The sequence below is a fragment of the Tachyglossus aculeatus genome, chromosome Y2 (genome assembly GCF_015852505.1).
Source record: "Tachyglossus aculeatus isolate mTacAcu1 chromosome Y2, mTacAcu1.pri, whole genome shotgun sequence".
NCBI lineage: Eukaryota > Metazoa > Chordata > Mammalia > Monotremata > Tachyglossidae > Tachyglossus > Tachyglossus aculeatus.
In genome coordinates, this window is record NC_052094.1 from 395,560 (window position 1) to 409,814 (window position 14,255).

General features: G+C 45.8%; 1 protein-coding gene across 4 annotated transcripts in view; it reads left to right on the forward strand.

The window, feature by feature from the left end:
- Window positions 1-14,255, forward strand: part of PHACTR1 (phosphatase and actin regulator 1) — a 320,885-nt gene that overhangs the window by 191,674 nt on the left and 114,956 nt on the right. Inside the window, exon 1 of one of the 4 annotated variants that reach the window (XM_038768073.1) lies at window positions 129-187. The exons of the other annotated variants lie outside the window; for them this stretch is intronic. Within the exon in view, the coding sequence (XP_038624001.1) occupies window positions 169-187 (19 nt within the window). The 5' untranslated portion in view covers window positions 129-168. Of the gene's footprint in view, window positions 1-128; window positions 188-14,255 lie in introns of those variants that run through there. 4 annotated transcript variants of the gene reach the window in all.

A 14,255-nucleotide genomic window follows, 5' to 3' on the forward strand; every position in this document is an offset into this window, starting at 1 on the left:
AATATTGTGTTCACTGGGCTAGGGGATGAAGCTTATTCCAACACAAGAGAGGCAGCGTGAAGTTTTCGCTTTGATACTGGAGGAGTCTCTGTCTAACAATTCTTTCATTGATTTGGCAGAGGAGGAGAGGGAGAGGGAAGAAGCAGAAAGTGTCCGTTCACTCATGGAATGCATGTAGCAAGAAAAGGTAGCTGAAAATGGCAAAGCTCTGCTGATGAAAATATTTGAAATGTCTTGTGTGCAAAGGGGAGGGGGAGAGGATGTGTGTGTGTGTTCGTACAGCAAGGTAGAGATCTAGACTGAGGCATTGCTTGCTGAGAACAACCTGCCAGCCATGCTGATTTGGATTGGTTTGGGCAGGCAGGTCACAGGGGTCACCAAGACGAAGTCATTGCTTCTCCTGGACTTCCTCTCCACCTCCCTGCTTTTTTCATCCGTGGTAGGTAAAGAGAAGGGAAGTGTTCGTGTGTCTATGTATGAGAGAAAAGGGGAGAGAGAGAGCAGTGGTAAGGCGAGCGGGAATGGATGAGAGATTCCACACAATCAGGCGGTCTGGGATGTTTTCCTTCTCTTCGGGCAGCAAGGAGGGCTCGGCTTCCGAGATGAGTGGGGAAGAGCCTAAAAAGAGAGCTTTTTACCTGATGAGGATGAGGCCACTGAAGGAACCCGCCCCTAACAAAAATGTGTCTTTTGTGATACACTGTCACATAGGCAAGGAGATCAAACAAATTTGCAGCAACTGCAGTCGCGGGAAGCAGCGGTGAGTGCCGTGATCTTGTCCGCGCATATGTTTGAGGGAGAGTGGGAATTGGTTGGGGGTAGCAAATGGGAAGCATTGGTTTTTATTTTCTCTGTACATGTGTGCATTGCTGATGCTTGCTGTGTACTTAGCCTCCCGGTTTAAAAAACACTGCAGCCAAAAAGACAGGGAACCTCAGCTATCAAATCACTTAATGCACTTGGATACTTGGGCGCTGACCAGAGGGAAACAAAGAAGACTGTTTGAATTGGGGAAGGAAGCAGGCTTTAAATTCAGTTGAAGGGACAACTCTTTTTTGTTTCTGTAGAACAGAGATGTTTGATTTTGTCATGGTCTAGGACCATGTCATGAGGGTCTTTGATCTGTCTTATCTATTTTCCTAGGCTTTGAAACTTTTTTTTTCCTTATTCTTTTGCAGTAGGGTCCATTGGGCTTGAATACTGATGTTTTGCTTTGTGCAGAATCAGTCTGGCAAAACGTTTAGTGCTGAATGCCCTGGAAGCTTTTGAAGTTATTGAGGAACAGGGCTTGACGCACAGTGTTTAACAAATATTATTATTGCTAACAATAATAATAATAAATTTTAGAGTGGACCATGGGCCTGCTTTAGGCAGTTGCCAAGTTGCCCCAGACTCTCAATGTAGTCAGACACCAAAGAGCAATTGAAAATGATGGGGGAGGGGAGAAATCTCTAGTGATGGTCCAGGTAAGGGGGTGTGATATGCTGTGTTTGTATGGGAGCATTCAGTTGCCCCCTCCCCCAACCCCATTAGAGTTCACATGGGGCCCTGGAAAATGGTTCCTAGGTTTGAAGGTCTCCAGCAATCTAGGTAAAAACATCTACCCTCTTCCCTCTTCCCTCTCTTCATTCTCAGGACACAACGTCTTTCTTGACAGCTAACTACTTTTAGGGTTTTGAATTGTTCTACCCATTAGGTGGAAGAACCAGGCAGGGAGGGTGGGCAAACATGGAAAAGTTTCTGACCTTCAACATGCTGGTGAAAACGTTAGCCCCTGTACTGTGCCACCAGACTTCAGCGGTCTGTTTTCACCACCCCACCACCTTCTCTTCCTTCCCCACTGAATTTCCCAGCCTCTACTGCTGGAGCAGATTTTCATTTTAACTCAGCCTGAGCCTCATTTGTTTTAAGCTCATCATTCCTTTGTCAGCCAGGGGACTGCGGAGTAATGGGGAGACTGGCTTTGCTGATGCTTTTTCAAAATTAGAGTCTGGCTAGTGTAATTATAGTTTTTTTTATTTAACTGTGAGGTCTGCTGTGTGGAATGGTTCTCAGCAGGGGAGAGGGAAAGCCTGGGTCTGGCCTGGGGGGAAGCTGGCTTAATGATGCAACTTCTGGGTTTTGGACTGAGTGTATGTCCCTGTGTGTCTGTTTGTGTGTGTCAGTGTGTGACTAAATTGTCATTTCAGATGGCTAATGTTGCTGTTTGTAACCAGTGGGATTCAAATGAAGAGATTTGCCAAGTCAGAGAGAGAACTTTGCCAAGTCGGCATGATTCATTTTTCCTGGGAAGTGGTTAGTTACATATTAAAAGTATACTTTGTCACTTTGAATTGGTCAAAGATGGGTTTGTGTCAATTACCTGCCCAGGTTTATCAGTTTAGAATTTCTAAATGCCACTGGAGTAAGAAAGGGATTTGGGTTCAGGTTTGTAGGAATGTGAATTCATGTAGTTGGAGTGCTATAATCCTTGGGTATATAGAAATGCTTTTGGTCAAGTAGTTTTTATCACACAAATAGCAGGTATCATTCTTCTTAGTGACTTGGAAACAAACTTTATTGCCTCTAATCTTCTGTGGGATATGAAGAGAGACCTCCTTTTATATGAAAGTATTTAATCTTAGACATGTCAAACTACAGAGAAGCTTATTCACACTTTCTTCTGGAAGACCACATGAAATGTCTCTGTCTTTTTGCATCAGTTTTGTATTGACAGTACTGGATTCCACTTAATTTACCCTCCTCAGTATTGCTGTCTGAATCATTCAACTAGAATGAGGTCAAGCATTAACCTTTTACTGTTCGTCAGGAATTTTTGAAACAGTGCCCAAAGGAAAGTAAATGCAGTTGAGCCAGGCCTTATGAAAACAATACTACTATATTTATGGCCTTGCATGGACAAAGTAGATTGTTTAGCTCTGAGGCTGAGCTATCCTGGTCTCTAAGACAAAGCAAAACCCAGGTCCCATCAAAGCTCCAGGAATCAACAATGGGCCTGCTTTTTTTCAGGACCTTGTTATTGGAGGTAATATAGTCTGGTCATTTCAAGGGAGTCCCGGGCTTCTCCATTGCTCAATTTAGTAATCTTGGATATCACTGAATTTCTATGAGCTTTAATGCCCCCATTTATAAAATGTTAGAGTTGTCAAAAAATGTTTTGAGATCTTCAGATGAAAAACAATCTATAAATCAGAGTGGTATTTTGCTAGGATCAGGTTTACTAGAACAAGAAAACATAAATAGAGTTAGACAATAAATACATGGAGCAAGAATGGGTTTTATTTTCTGACCAAGAGTCTGGGAATCTGAGTTCTAATCCCAGCTCAGTTATTTGCCTCCTGTGGAAACTTGGGCAAATTATTTAGCATCTTGTGCCTCAGTTTCCTGATCTGTAAAATTTGGTTAAATAGCTGTTTTTCCTTACCAAATATCACCATTATTATTACTGTCTAAATGCCTATGCCCTTGCCAATTAATTTTGAGGAGAAAAGATGGAATTTCTGGGAAATATAGTGTCAAAATGAATTGGGGATTGTAAAAACTCTGCAATAAGAACCTAATCCCAAGTGACTTGAAAAGGACTTTAAAATTCAGCCATGAAAATGTATACATTTTCCAAAGCTTTTGGAAAAATTTTGACATCCACTATTATATTAGTCTAGTAAAGCGGTGTGAAGCAACTTATGCTGACAGCTTATCAATATCATCTATATGTTACGTGTAATGAGAAGCAGTGTTGCCTAATGGAAAGAACATGGGCTTAATTGTCAGAAGACCTGGGTTCCAACCTCAGCTCCACCACTCATCTGCAGTGTGACCTTGGGCTATTCCCTTTACTTCTCTGTGCCTCAGTTCCCTCATCTGCAAAATGGGGATTCAATAACTCTTCTCCTCATACTTGGACTGTGAGCTCCATGTGAGACCTGATCATCTTGTATCTTAGATAATAACAATAATAATAATAATGGTATTTGTTAAGCACATACTATGTGCCAAGCCCTGTTCTAAGAGCTGGGGTAGATACAAGGTAATCAAGTTGTCCCACGTGGGGCTCAAAGTCTTAATCCCCATTTTACAGAAGAGGTCACTGAGGCACAGAGAAGTTAAATGGCTTGCCCACCATCATACAGAAGACAAGTGGTGGAACTGGGATTAGAACCTACATCCTCTGACTCCCAAGACAGTGCTCTTTCCAGTAATAGTAAGCTCTTAATAAATACCACAATTATTAATAGATATAAACCATATAGTCACCAAGAAGATTTTGCCAAAACTATCTCCAGTAAAAATCATCATCATCATCATCATCATCATCATCATCATCAATCGTATTTATTGAGCGCTTACTATGTGCAGAGCACTGTACTAAGCGCTTGGGAAGTACAAATTGGCAACATATAGAGACAGTCCCTACCCAACAGTGGGCTCACAGTCTAAAAGGGGGAGACAGAGAACAAAACCAAACATACTAACAAAATAAAATAAATAGAATAGATATGTACAAATAAATAAGTAAATAGAGTAAAAAATATGTACAAACATATATACATATATACAGGTGCTGTGGGGAAGGGAAGGAGGTAAGATGGGGGGGATGGAGAGGGGGACGAGGGGGAGAGGAAGGAAGGGGCTCAGTCTGGGAAGGCCTCCTGGAGGAGGTGAGCTCTCAGTAGGGCCTTGAAGGGAGGAAGAGAGCAAGCTTGGCGGATGGGCAGAGGGAGGGCATTCCAGGCCCGGGGGATGACGTGGGCCGGGGGTCGGTGGTGGGACAGGCGAGAACGAGGTACGGTGAGGAGATTAGCGGTGGAGGAGCAGAGGGTGCGGGCTGGGCAGTAGAAGGAGAGAAGGGAAGTGAGGTAGGAGGGGGAAAGGTGATGGAGAGCCTTGAAGCCCAGGGTGAGGAGTTTCTGCCTGATGCGCAGATTGATTGGTAGCCATTGGAGATTATTGAGGAGGGGAGTAATATGCCCAGAGCGTTTCTGGACAAAGATAATCCGGGCAGCAGCATGAAGTATGGATTGAAGTGGAGAGAGACACGAGGATGGGAGATCAGAGAGAAGGCTGGTGCAGTAGTCCAGACGGGATAGGATGAGAGCTTGAATGAGCAGGGTAGCAGTTTGGATGGAGAGGAAAGGGCGGATCTTGGCAATGTTGCGGAGCTGAGACCGGCAGGTTTTGGTGACGGCTTGGATGTGAGGGGTGAATGAGAGAGCGGAGTCGAGGATGACACCAAGGTTGCGGGCTTGTGAGACGGGAAGGATGGTAGTGCCGTCAACAGAGATGGGAAAGTCAGGGAGAGGGCAAGGTTTGGGAGGGAAGACAAGAAGTTCAGTCTTCGACATGTTGAGCTTTAGGTGGCGGGCAGACATCCAAATGGAGATCTCCTGAAGGCAGGAGGAGATGCGAGCCTGGAGAGAGGGGGAGAGAGCAGGGGCAGAGATGTAGATCTGGGTGTCATCAGCATAGAGATGATAGTTGAAGCCGTGGGAGCGAATGAGGTCACCAAGGGAGTGCGTGTAGATCGAGAACAGAAGGGGACCAAGCACTGAACCTTGGGGAACCCCCACAGTGAGAGAATGGGAGGGGGAGGAGGACCCTGAAAAAGAGACTGAGAAAGAACGACCGGAGAAGTAAGAGGAGAACCAGGAGAGGACGGATTCTGTGAAGCCAAGGTCAGATAGCGTGTTGAGAAGAAGGGGGTGGTCCACAGTGTCAAAGACAGCTGAGAGGTCGAGGAGGATTAGGACAGAGTAGGAGCCGTTGGATTAGGCAAGCAGGAGGTCATTGGTGACCTTTGAGAGGGCAGTTTCCGTGGAATGTAGGGGACAGAAGCCAGACTGGAGGGGGTCGAGGAGAGAGTTGTTGAGGAATTCTAGGTAGCGAGTGAAGACAACTCGTTCAAGGAGTTTGGAAAGGAATGGTAGGAGGGATATGGGACGATAACTAGAAGGTGAGGTGGGGTCAAGAGAGGGTTTTTTTAGGATGGGAGAGACATGGGCATGTTTGAAGGCAGAGGGGAAGGAACCAGTGGAGAGTGAGCGGTTGAAGATGGAAGTTAAGGAGGGGAGAAGGGATGGAGCGAGAGATTTCATGAGATGAGAGGGAATGGGGTCAGAAGCACAGGTGACCGGAGTAGCGCTTGAGAGGAGGGAGGAGAGCTCCTCTGAGGACACTGCTGGGAAGGATGGGAGAGTAGCAGAGAGTGTTGAGAGCCGAGGGTTGGAGAAGGGGGGGAAGTGACTTTGGGGAGGTCGGACCTGATGGATTTAATTTTGTTAATGAAGTAGGAGGCCAGACCGTTGGGGGTGAGGGAAGGAGGAGGGGGAGGAACCGGGGGCCTGAGAAGGGAGTTGAATGTACGGAAGAGCTGGCGGGGGTGATGGGCATGGGTTTCAATAAGGGAGGAGAAATAGTTTTGTCTGGCAGAAGAGAGGGCTGAGTTAAGGCAGGAAAGGATAAACTTGAAGTGAACGAGGTTGGCATGGTGTTTAGATTTTCGCCAGCAGCGTTCGGCAGCTTGAGCATAAGAGCGAACGAGGCGGATGGTGGCAGTGAACCAGGGCTGTGGGTTAGTGGTACGAGAGCGGCGAAGGGAAAGGGGAGCGAGTGAGTCTAGCTGATAGAAAGGGTAGACTTGAGAGCAGTAATCTGATCATCAAGACTGGGTAGAGAGGAGAGGGAGGCGAGGTGGGGTGTGAGGCGCTCCGAAAGATGGGTGGGGTCAAGAGAGCGGAGATCTCTGTGAGGGAGTAATATGGATTTACAGGGGGAAGGAGTGTGAGAGAGGAGGCAGGAGAGAAGATTATGATCAGAGAGAGGGACTTCAGAGTTGGTGAGGGTGGACACAGTGCAGCGGTAGGAGATGATGAGGTCGAGGGTATGACCAAGTTGGTGAGTGGGTGAGGTGAGGTGGAGGAAGAGGTTGGCAGCGTCAAGGAGAGATAGAAGGCGGGCGGCAGAAGAGTCGTTAGGGATATCCATGTGGTTATTGAAGTCTCCGAGGATCAGAGTGGGCATGGAGAAGGAGAGAAGGAAGGTGAGGAAGGGGTCAAAGTCGTTAAAGAAGTTGGAAGTGGGGCCAGGAGGGCGGTAGATGACCGCTACAAGAATCTGGAGGGGGTGGTAGAGGCGAATAATGTGGGCTTCAAAGGAAGGGAAGGAAAGGGAAGGGGGAGGAGGGATAGTGCGAAAGTGACATTGGGGGGCGAGAAGGAAACCGACACCTCCTCCTTTTCCGGTGAGTCTGGGGGAATGGGAGAAGAAGAGGCCTGCACTGCAGAGAGCAACAGAAGAGACCGTGTCGTCTGGTGACAGCCAAGTTTCAGTTAGGGCGAGGAGGAGTAGAGAGCTGGAAAGGAATAGGTCCAGGATGAAAGGGATCTTACTTAAAACGGAGCAGGGGTTCCAGAGGCCACACTTGGCAGCAGCTGTCGAGGGAGGGGAGGGAGGGGGAAGGGTGCGAGGGGTGGGGAGGGTTTGGATTGGGATGAGTTGGCGGGGGCCTGGGCGGGGAGAGTGGGAAGGGGGGTGGCGATGGGAGAGGAGAACTGGGATGGGGTGGGGGCGGGGAGAAGGGGAGGGAGGGGGCCGGGAGGGAGGAGCGGAGGGCTGGCGCTGGTACAGAGGGATCCTTGGTAGGGGGTGAGGGGGAGTGGTCTTGGTGGGGGAGAGGGAGGGAAAAAGCTGGTGGGAGAGGGGAAGGGGAAGGTGAGGAATGGGAATGGCAGTTGGGAGCTAGGGAATTGAAAGTTCATGGTGAGGTTAGCAGGACGAGTGACAGTATGGTGGGAGGTTAACAATTGAGATGCAGAAGCAATAAAACAGTAGGAATGATATAAGTAGGTGATGGCATCACAGGGTGTAGTTAAACAATCAATATGCTATGGGAATAATAAAATTGGCAGATAATGATGTCACAGAGAGCAGATACAAAATATTAAGTGCTGGAGTAGGGTGGGTCTGTTAAGGGGGGTCAGGGAGCGGAGATACCTGGGGAGAGGAGCCAACAGTCAACTAGCACGGGAGGGCTGAGGAGGTGCCAATGAGGTTGTCGTTAATGTAACATGGTGCTAACGAGGGTTTTTTACCTGGGGGCGGGGGGAGAGTCAGTCAGGACCGGATCGGGAAGGAGGGGGGGAATGGGGGGCACTTTACGGAAGGCCTCCTAAGTGGGGGGGGTGGAAGCAGGGGGGGCGTCCGTGGGGGGCGCTGTGATGGCGGGCGGGCAGGCGGGAGGGCCTCTCGGGAACGGAGTCCCGGGCGTCAGTGGCGGCGCTCTGAGGAGAGGAGCCTTCCGGGAGCAGCAAGGCCGCGCGGTGTGATGGCGGGCGGGCTTCTCGGGAACGGAGAAAATGCACATTCTGAAAATGCACCATGCAGTTCAGTTCTGTGGCACTACATGATGTACAGCAATGAGAAATGGCCACCTGGAGTGCCCTCTTCTCTTCTTTTCACTTCATCATTCCCCTTCCCTTTTCAAATTGTTTTGAAACAGCTCACCCCTCCCATGAAGCCTTCCTAGATGTGGTCTGGCATTTTCAGTTTCTAATTCTTCCAGCAACTCCATAATGTTAGCATAGATCACCATAATGTATGTTTACTGGGCTGTGTTTCACTCGTTCATTTTGTTTCCATTTTTGTCACTGAAAAATGAGTTAAGGGGCAGAAGAATCAGTCCTATGAGAAAAAGCGTTATTTTGCTGGGAGTAGAAAGTTGTGGGGCAAAGGATGTTAGGGGGATGACCTAGTAAATATTTTCAAGCATGTGCAGTGTATTTATGAAGGGGATCCTCACTTCATCCACTGAGGATCACGAAGAGGAAAGGGACTTTTGGCTGGACACGAGAAAGACCTTCTTGACTGTCAGTTATTGAGGGGTGAGGTGGCCTTTCTACTCCTAGAGATCTTTCTAAACATCCATCTCTCAAAGATGGCCGACTCAGTCACCTGTATAGAGCCAGGATACTGGCTATGATGACTTCTCAAGGTCCCTTTCGACCCCACAATTCCATGAAAATCCAGATCTCATCCTTGGAGACAGAAGATGGGCGTGTGTTAATAGCTCTCATTTAGCACTTAAAATAAGGCACCGATAGGTCAAGCGACTTTGTTGTAGCAGAAATGTAGGCTCTAATCTGCCTCCTCTTTTAATGTAATGGTGGCTGACAGGAGGTCGCTTCAGGGTCCTCAAAAAGAGCACATTGGTCAAAGCTGTGGGCGGAGATGGTGATTTAACTGCAACATTCAAGGGTGATTGAAGGGGAGCAATGCTAACAGAGGAGAGGAGACTGTGGAATTCCACAGCTCAGAAGGATGCAACTCTACAGCTAGTGAGGGAGGGGCAAATACCGGAGACTCTACAGCAAAAAGAAGCAGGAGATAGAGACAGACTGTATGTGAAAATAAGGGGCAGTTTTTCCAGTAATGGCATCTATTTATGTCCATATTCAGGACCAGGTTTCCCTCCCAGGCAGAGTGAATGCCAAAGTTGGTTCTGGCACTGGGCACAAAACCAAGAGAGAAGTTGGAGCCACATTTCTTAAAGCAATCCAGTCAAGTTCTCTTGGAGAGAGAGATCAAATTGACCTGTGGCAGTGGGAATTACACAGCTAATCCTCAAATCTCAGTTCAGAATGTGAACTAGAATTGTAAAAAGACTGGATTTGATTTTTACTCCCCTCTCCAACCCAAATCTGTGTCAAGATGCCTCGGGGCAATGAAATGTCCAAAGATGTCCCACGTGGGTCAGGGATGGTGTCTGTTCTGTTTCTATTCTATCTATATCAGTTCTTAGAATGGTGGTTGGTACAGGGTATGTACTTAACAAATACCACAATCTTAATGATGAGGTATGTGGAGGGAGCAAGGAGCAGGAAAAGCTTAGTCTACAATCTGTACAGCTAATCATTAATGATTCAGTAGTCAGGACAATAGGGAATTGTTTTACTTTTAGTGATCAAAAGATGAGGCTAAGGGAGTAGTGTGGAATTAATTGTGGAAGAACTCAGTCCTTTAGTAAAATCCACTTATACAAAATTTACTCCCAGAGTCTAGGCTTTCGACCTGAACAAAACACTTCTGTTCTAATAAGAAACAAAGTTGCCAAATACCTAGTGCTTTGGGAGTTGGGATGTGTAGGCTCTGCTCTGATCTCTTCTTATGCTTGTGTTGCAAAAGCACTTAATAACTGTGGTATTTGTTAAGTGTTTACCACGTGCCAATCATTGTGCTAAGCACTGAGGAAGATGGAAGATAATCCGATCAGACTTGTTTCACATGGGGTTCACCATATAATTAGGAGGGAGACTAGGTATTAATTCCCTGTTTGACATATGAGGAAACTGAGTCACAGAGCAATTAAGTGATTTGGCCAAGGCCACACAACAACCATGTGGTGAAATCAGAATTAAAACGCAGGTCCTCTGACTTCCAGGCCCAAGATCTTTCCATTAGGCCACATTATTGCTTCCCTTTTCTGTACTTCAGTCTCCCCAGTCTGCAAAAATATGAATGTATTTCCTACTCACCCCTGGCCCATAAACCCGGAGGGAAAGTAATGGACTGGAAAAAAGCCAATTATAGAAACTGATGAAGAATCATTTCTCTCTATAGAGAAGCACCTCTAACCTCCATGGGCTCACCACATTCAGTATCTAAAATTGTGTTCAAAACACATTGAGCCGTGTGAGACTCATTTGAAACGGGCTTTCCTAATTGGGTGTTGTCTTTGGTTGGGTTTTCCCCCAGAGGTTCTGGGTAGTGTAGCTTACAAAAGAAGAATCACAAGAGAGTAGCATCTGCTAGGAGTTTCTTCATGAGCTTTTAAAACAATCACCTTGGCTATTATCACACATAAGTGATTTGTTTCCTATGTCATTATTTTTCAACTCATAAAATTAATGATAAAAGCAAAGGGTTCGTTTTTAAATGTCGTAACTCCATCTTCACTCTTAAGAAAGTGGTTATTCTTCATTTCATTCTCATTTATCAGAGGCATAACGACTCTATCTTCCCCCCAACTCTGCCTCTCTCCTCCCCTCTCTCTCTCATCCCCTTCTGCCTGCCTTCCCAACCATCTGCTCACCCCACTATCTCTCTCTGTTTCTCCATTCTCTTTCCTCCTCCTCCTCCTCCCTCCTCTACACCCCTCAACTATTATTTCAAATACAATAGCAGGTTGAGGTAACAAGCTATGAGGCTACCAACCTAAAGCAATAATGTTAACACAAATAGAGTGTGTTTTGAAGAGGAATGGTATATTTTGTGTGTGTGTGTGTATGTGCGCACGCGTGTTTGCGTGTGAATGTTTACATCTGGGGATGGGGATAGGTGAAATTTTCTGATGTTCTGGTTTATGGAGAATGAAGATCAAAGCAGCAGGAGAGCACATAATAATAATAATGGCATTTATTAAGCCCTTACTACGTGCAAATCACTGTTCTAAGCACTTGGGAGGTTACAAGGTCATGAATCATGTTGGGTTGTGAGAAGCGGAAGAAAGTGTAATACACATGAGTGTCAAGCTGCATTTTTACTATTTGGCCTGCAGACTCTGTGGGAGAATTACAGTAAAATTTGACCCTGGTGTTTACTGGCGTGAATTGTCTGGAATGAAATCTGTTGCACAGTGAGATAGCATACTTCTTGTCATCCAGGACATGTATTAGACTTAGGTAATTTAGTACTTTAAAGGTGTTTGAGAGGGCAGAGAAAGGAAGGGGAAGTAAGAAGAGGAAACAGGGGTTGGGGGAAATCTAGTAGACAGTTTGGGTCACATTCATTTCTTTGTTTTCGAACAGCGTGGGCAGACATTCTCCTTAATGAGCGGTTTGATTGGAGAAAGTAAGCTGTTTGATACAATGACCAAAAAGTCTCTCTGTTGCATATTGAAAGCCCACAATTACTGAATTCCAATAGCAGATAGATTTATATGTCCTTTCCCAGGACATCCAAACTTTGTCAGGGATATAGAAAGGGCACCCAATCTCCCTGAAATGAACTTCCATGCTTTCCCAAAGCTATACATTTTTCATGTCCAGAACAAGCAGTCTGCCACAAATACAAATAGATTTTATCCCCTACTAAATGGCCTGTGCTGGAATGGTTAGCCTCCAAGCAAAATTGCTGTGTGTGGTAGGAAATGTCCACCCATTGACTGACAAGGAGAAGTAGCTGGGAGACAGTGAAGGGGAAAGGGTTGGATTGAAGATAAAAAGGAGGCAAAGTGGTATGGAGAGACCATACTGAGAAGCTCCCACTCTCTTATGCTCCTTTGGGTTTGATTCCTTTCAGACAAGAACTAGGTGTACTCTTGGAAAGCCGAGATATCCCTGAAAATGACAGAGCACAGGAAGATGTCAGAGCAATAAAGTACTGGAGTCCTCTGATAATCCGATAGACCATTTGGGTGTCTGGATCGATGAGAGGAGGGCAAAAAGTCACCTCCCAGGAGAGTAGATGGAAAATTCTGGGAGAATGTTTTGCAAGAATGTTCTTTTGAGTAACTCTGGAATTTAAAAACCTATTTATTTAAGGGTGATAATGTCGCTTGCTTTAAATAGGGACACAAGACTGCTTTGTAGGGAGTAGACCACACCTCAATTACACAACTGGAAGCTGCTTTTGAGCCTATCTCTTGTCAGTCTGCGAGGTTACAACCAAAGAGAAATAACTGTGTCTTTGGACAAATTTGAGGCTTTTTTTCTGGAATCCACATGTTGCATGAGAAATATTTCTCTGAGAAGCCGTGTGGCTCAGTGGAAAGAACCTGGGCTTTGGAGTCAGAGGTCATGGGTTCAAATCCCAGATCTGCCACTTGTCAGCTGTGTGACTTTGGGCAAATTACTTAACTTCTCTGGGCCTCAATCCCAATCATCTGTAATCCTCAATCATCTGTGAAATGGGGATTAAGACTGTGAGCCCCACATGGGACAACCTGATCACCTTGTATCCACCCCAGTGTTTAGAACAGTGCTTTAGAGAAGCAGCATGGCTCAGTGGAAAGAGCACGGGCTTTGGAGTCAGAGTTCATGGGTTCAAATCCCAGATCCACCAACTGTCAACTGTGTGACTTTGGGCAAGTCACTTAACTTCTCTGTGCCTCAGTTACCTCATCTGTAAAATGGGGATTAAAACTGTGAGCCCCCCTTGGGACAACCTGATCACCTTGTAACCTCCCCAGTGCTAAGAACAGTGCTTTGCACAGAGAAGTGCTTAACAAATACCATTATTATTATTATTAAATATTTCTCCATTACAGCAACAGCAAAACAAGAGAACTGTGTATTAAAGATTTTCTGTTTGGGGACCGTTAAAATAGTAATATGCAGCAGCAGGAGAATAATAATTATATTAAATTATATTATAAAAAATGTACTAATAATAATATAATAACTATAAGAAGAAAAAGCACAGGAAGCTGCATGGCCTAGTGGAAAGGAGCACGAGCCTGAGAGTCAGGGAACCTGAGTTTTAATCCCAGTTCCACCACTTTACCTGCTTAACAGTCTTGGGTGAGTCACTTAACTTTTCTGTGTCTCAGTTCCCTCATGTGCAAAACAGATACTCAATACCTAATTCTTTTTCCTACTTAATTAAGACTGTGAGCCCATGTAGGACCTGTCAAACTTGTATCTACCCCAGTGACGAGTACAGTCACATAGCAAGTGCTTACCAAATATCACAGTTCGTTAAATGGAGGGGGGTAGTTACTTTGTTGAGGATTTCTGGAGGCAAACATACCTTTCAGGAAAAACGTCTGTAAAGATAGTGTTGCTTTCTCCATCCATGACCCTAAGAAGCTAATATCTGCTTTTCCTCCCTTGACATCTGCCTTTTTTATGGTTTCAATAAGGAGAAATTATAGGTAACTGGAGTGCTGGAATAAACTGAAAGAAATTTGAGCTAATCCTCTGGACTCACCAACTGTTGGTGGAGGTCAGGTTCCAGCCTGCTCCCAGAAACCATTGCAGGGCTGTCTAGGAGACATAAGGTCATAAGAACTGGATTGTTCCTTAGCTCATTCATCCCAGTATTCTGTCTCTGGCAGGTGCACAAGGCGCCTTGGAAGAACTGTGTATTGATTGTCCTCCATGGCCTCCATCCTAATTGTTAGGGATGTACCATCCAACATCTCTCATCCGTCAGCATCCCTTCCTTTCCCAGTCATAGCCCCCTTGTCCTAGTGTGGAATTAGGTGAGGGACAGTTGCATATTCGTTCTGTCATTGGACAGGATTCCAGTGTTTCTGATAGGGT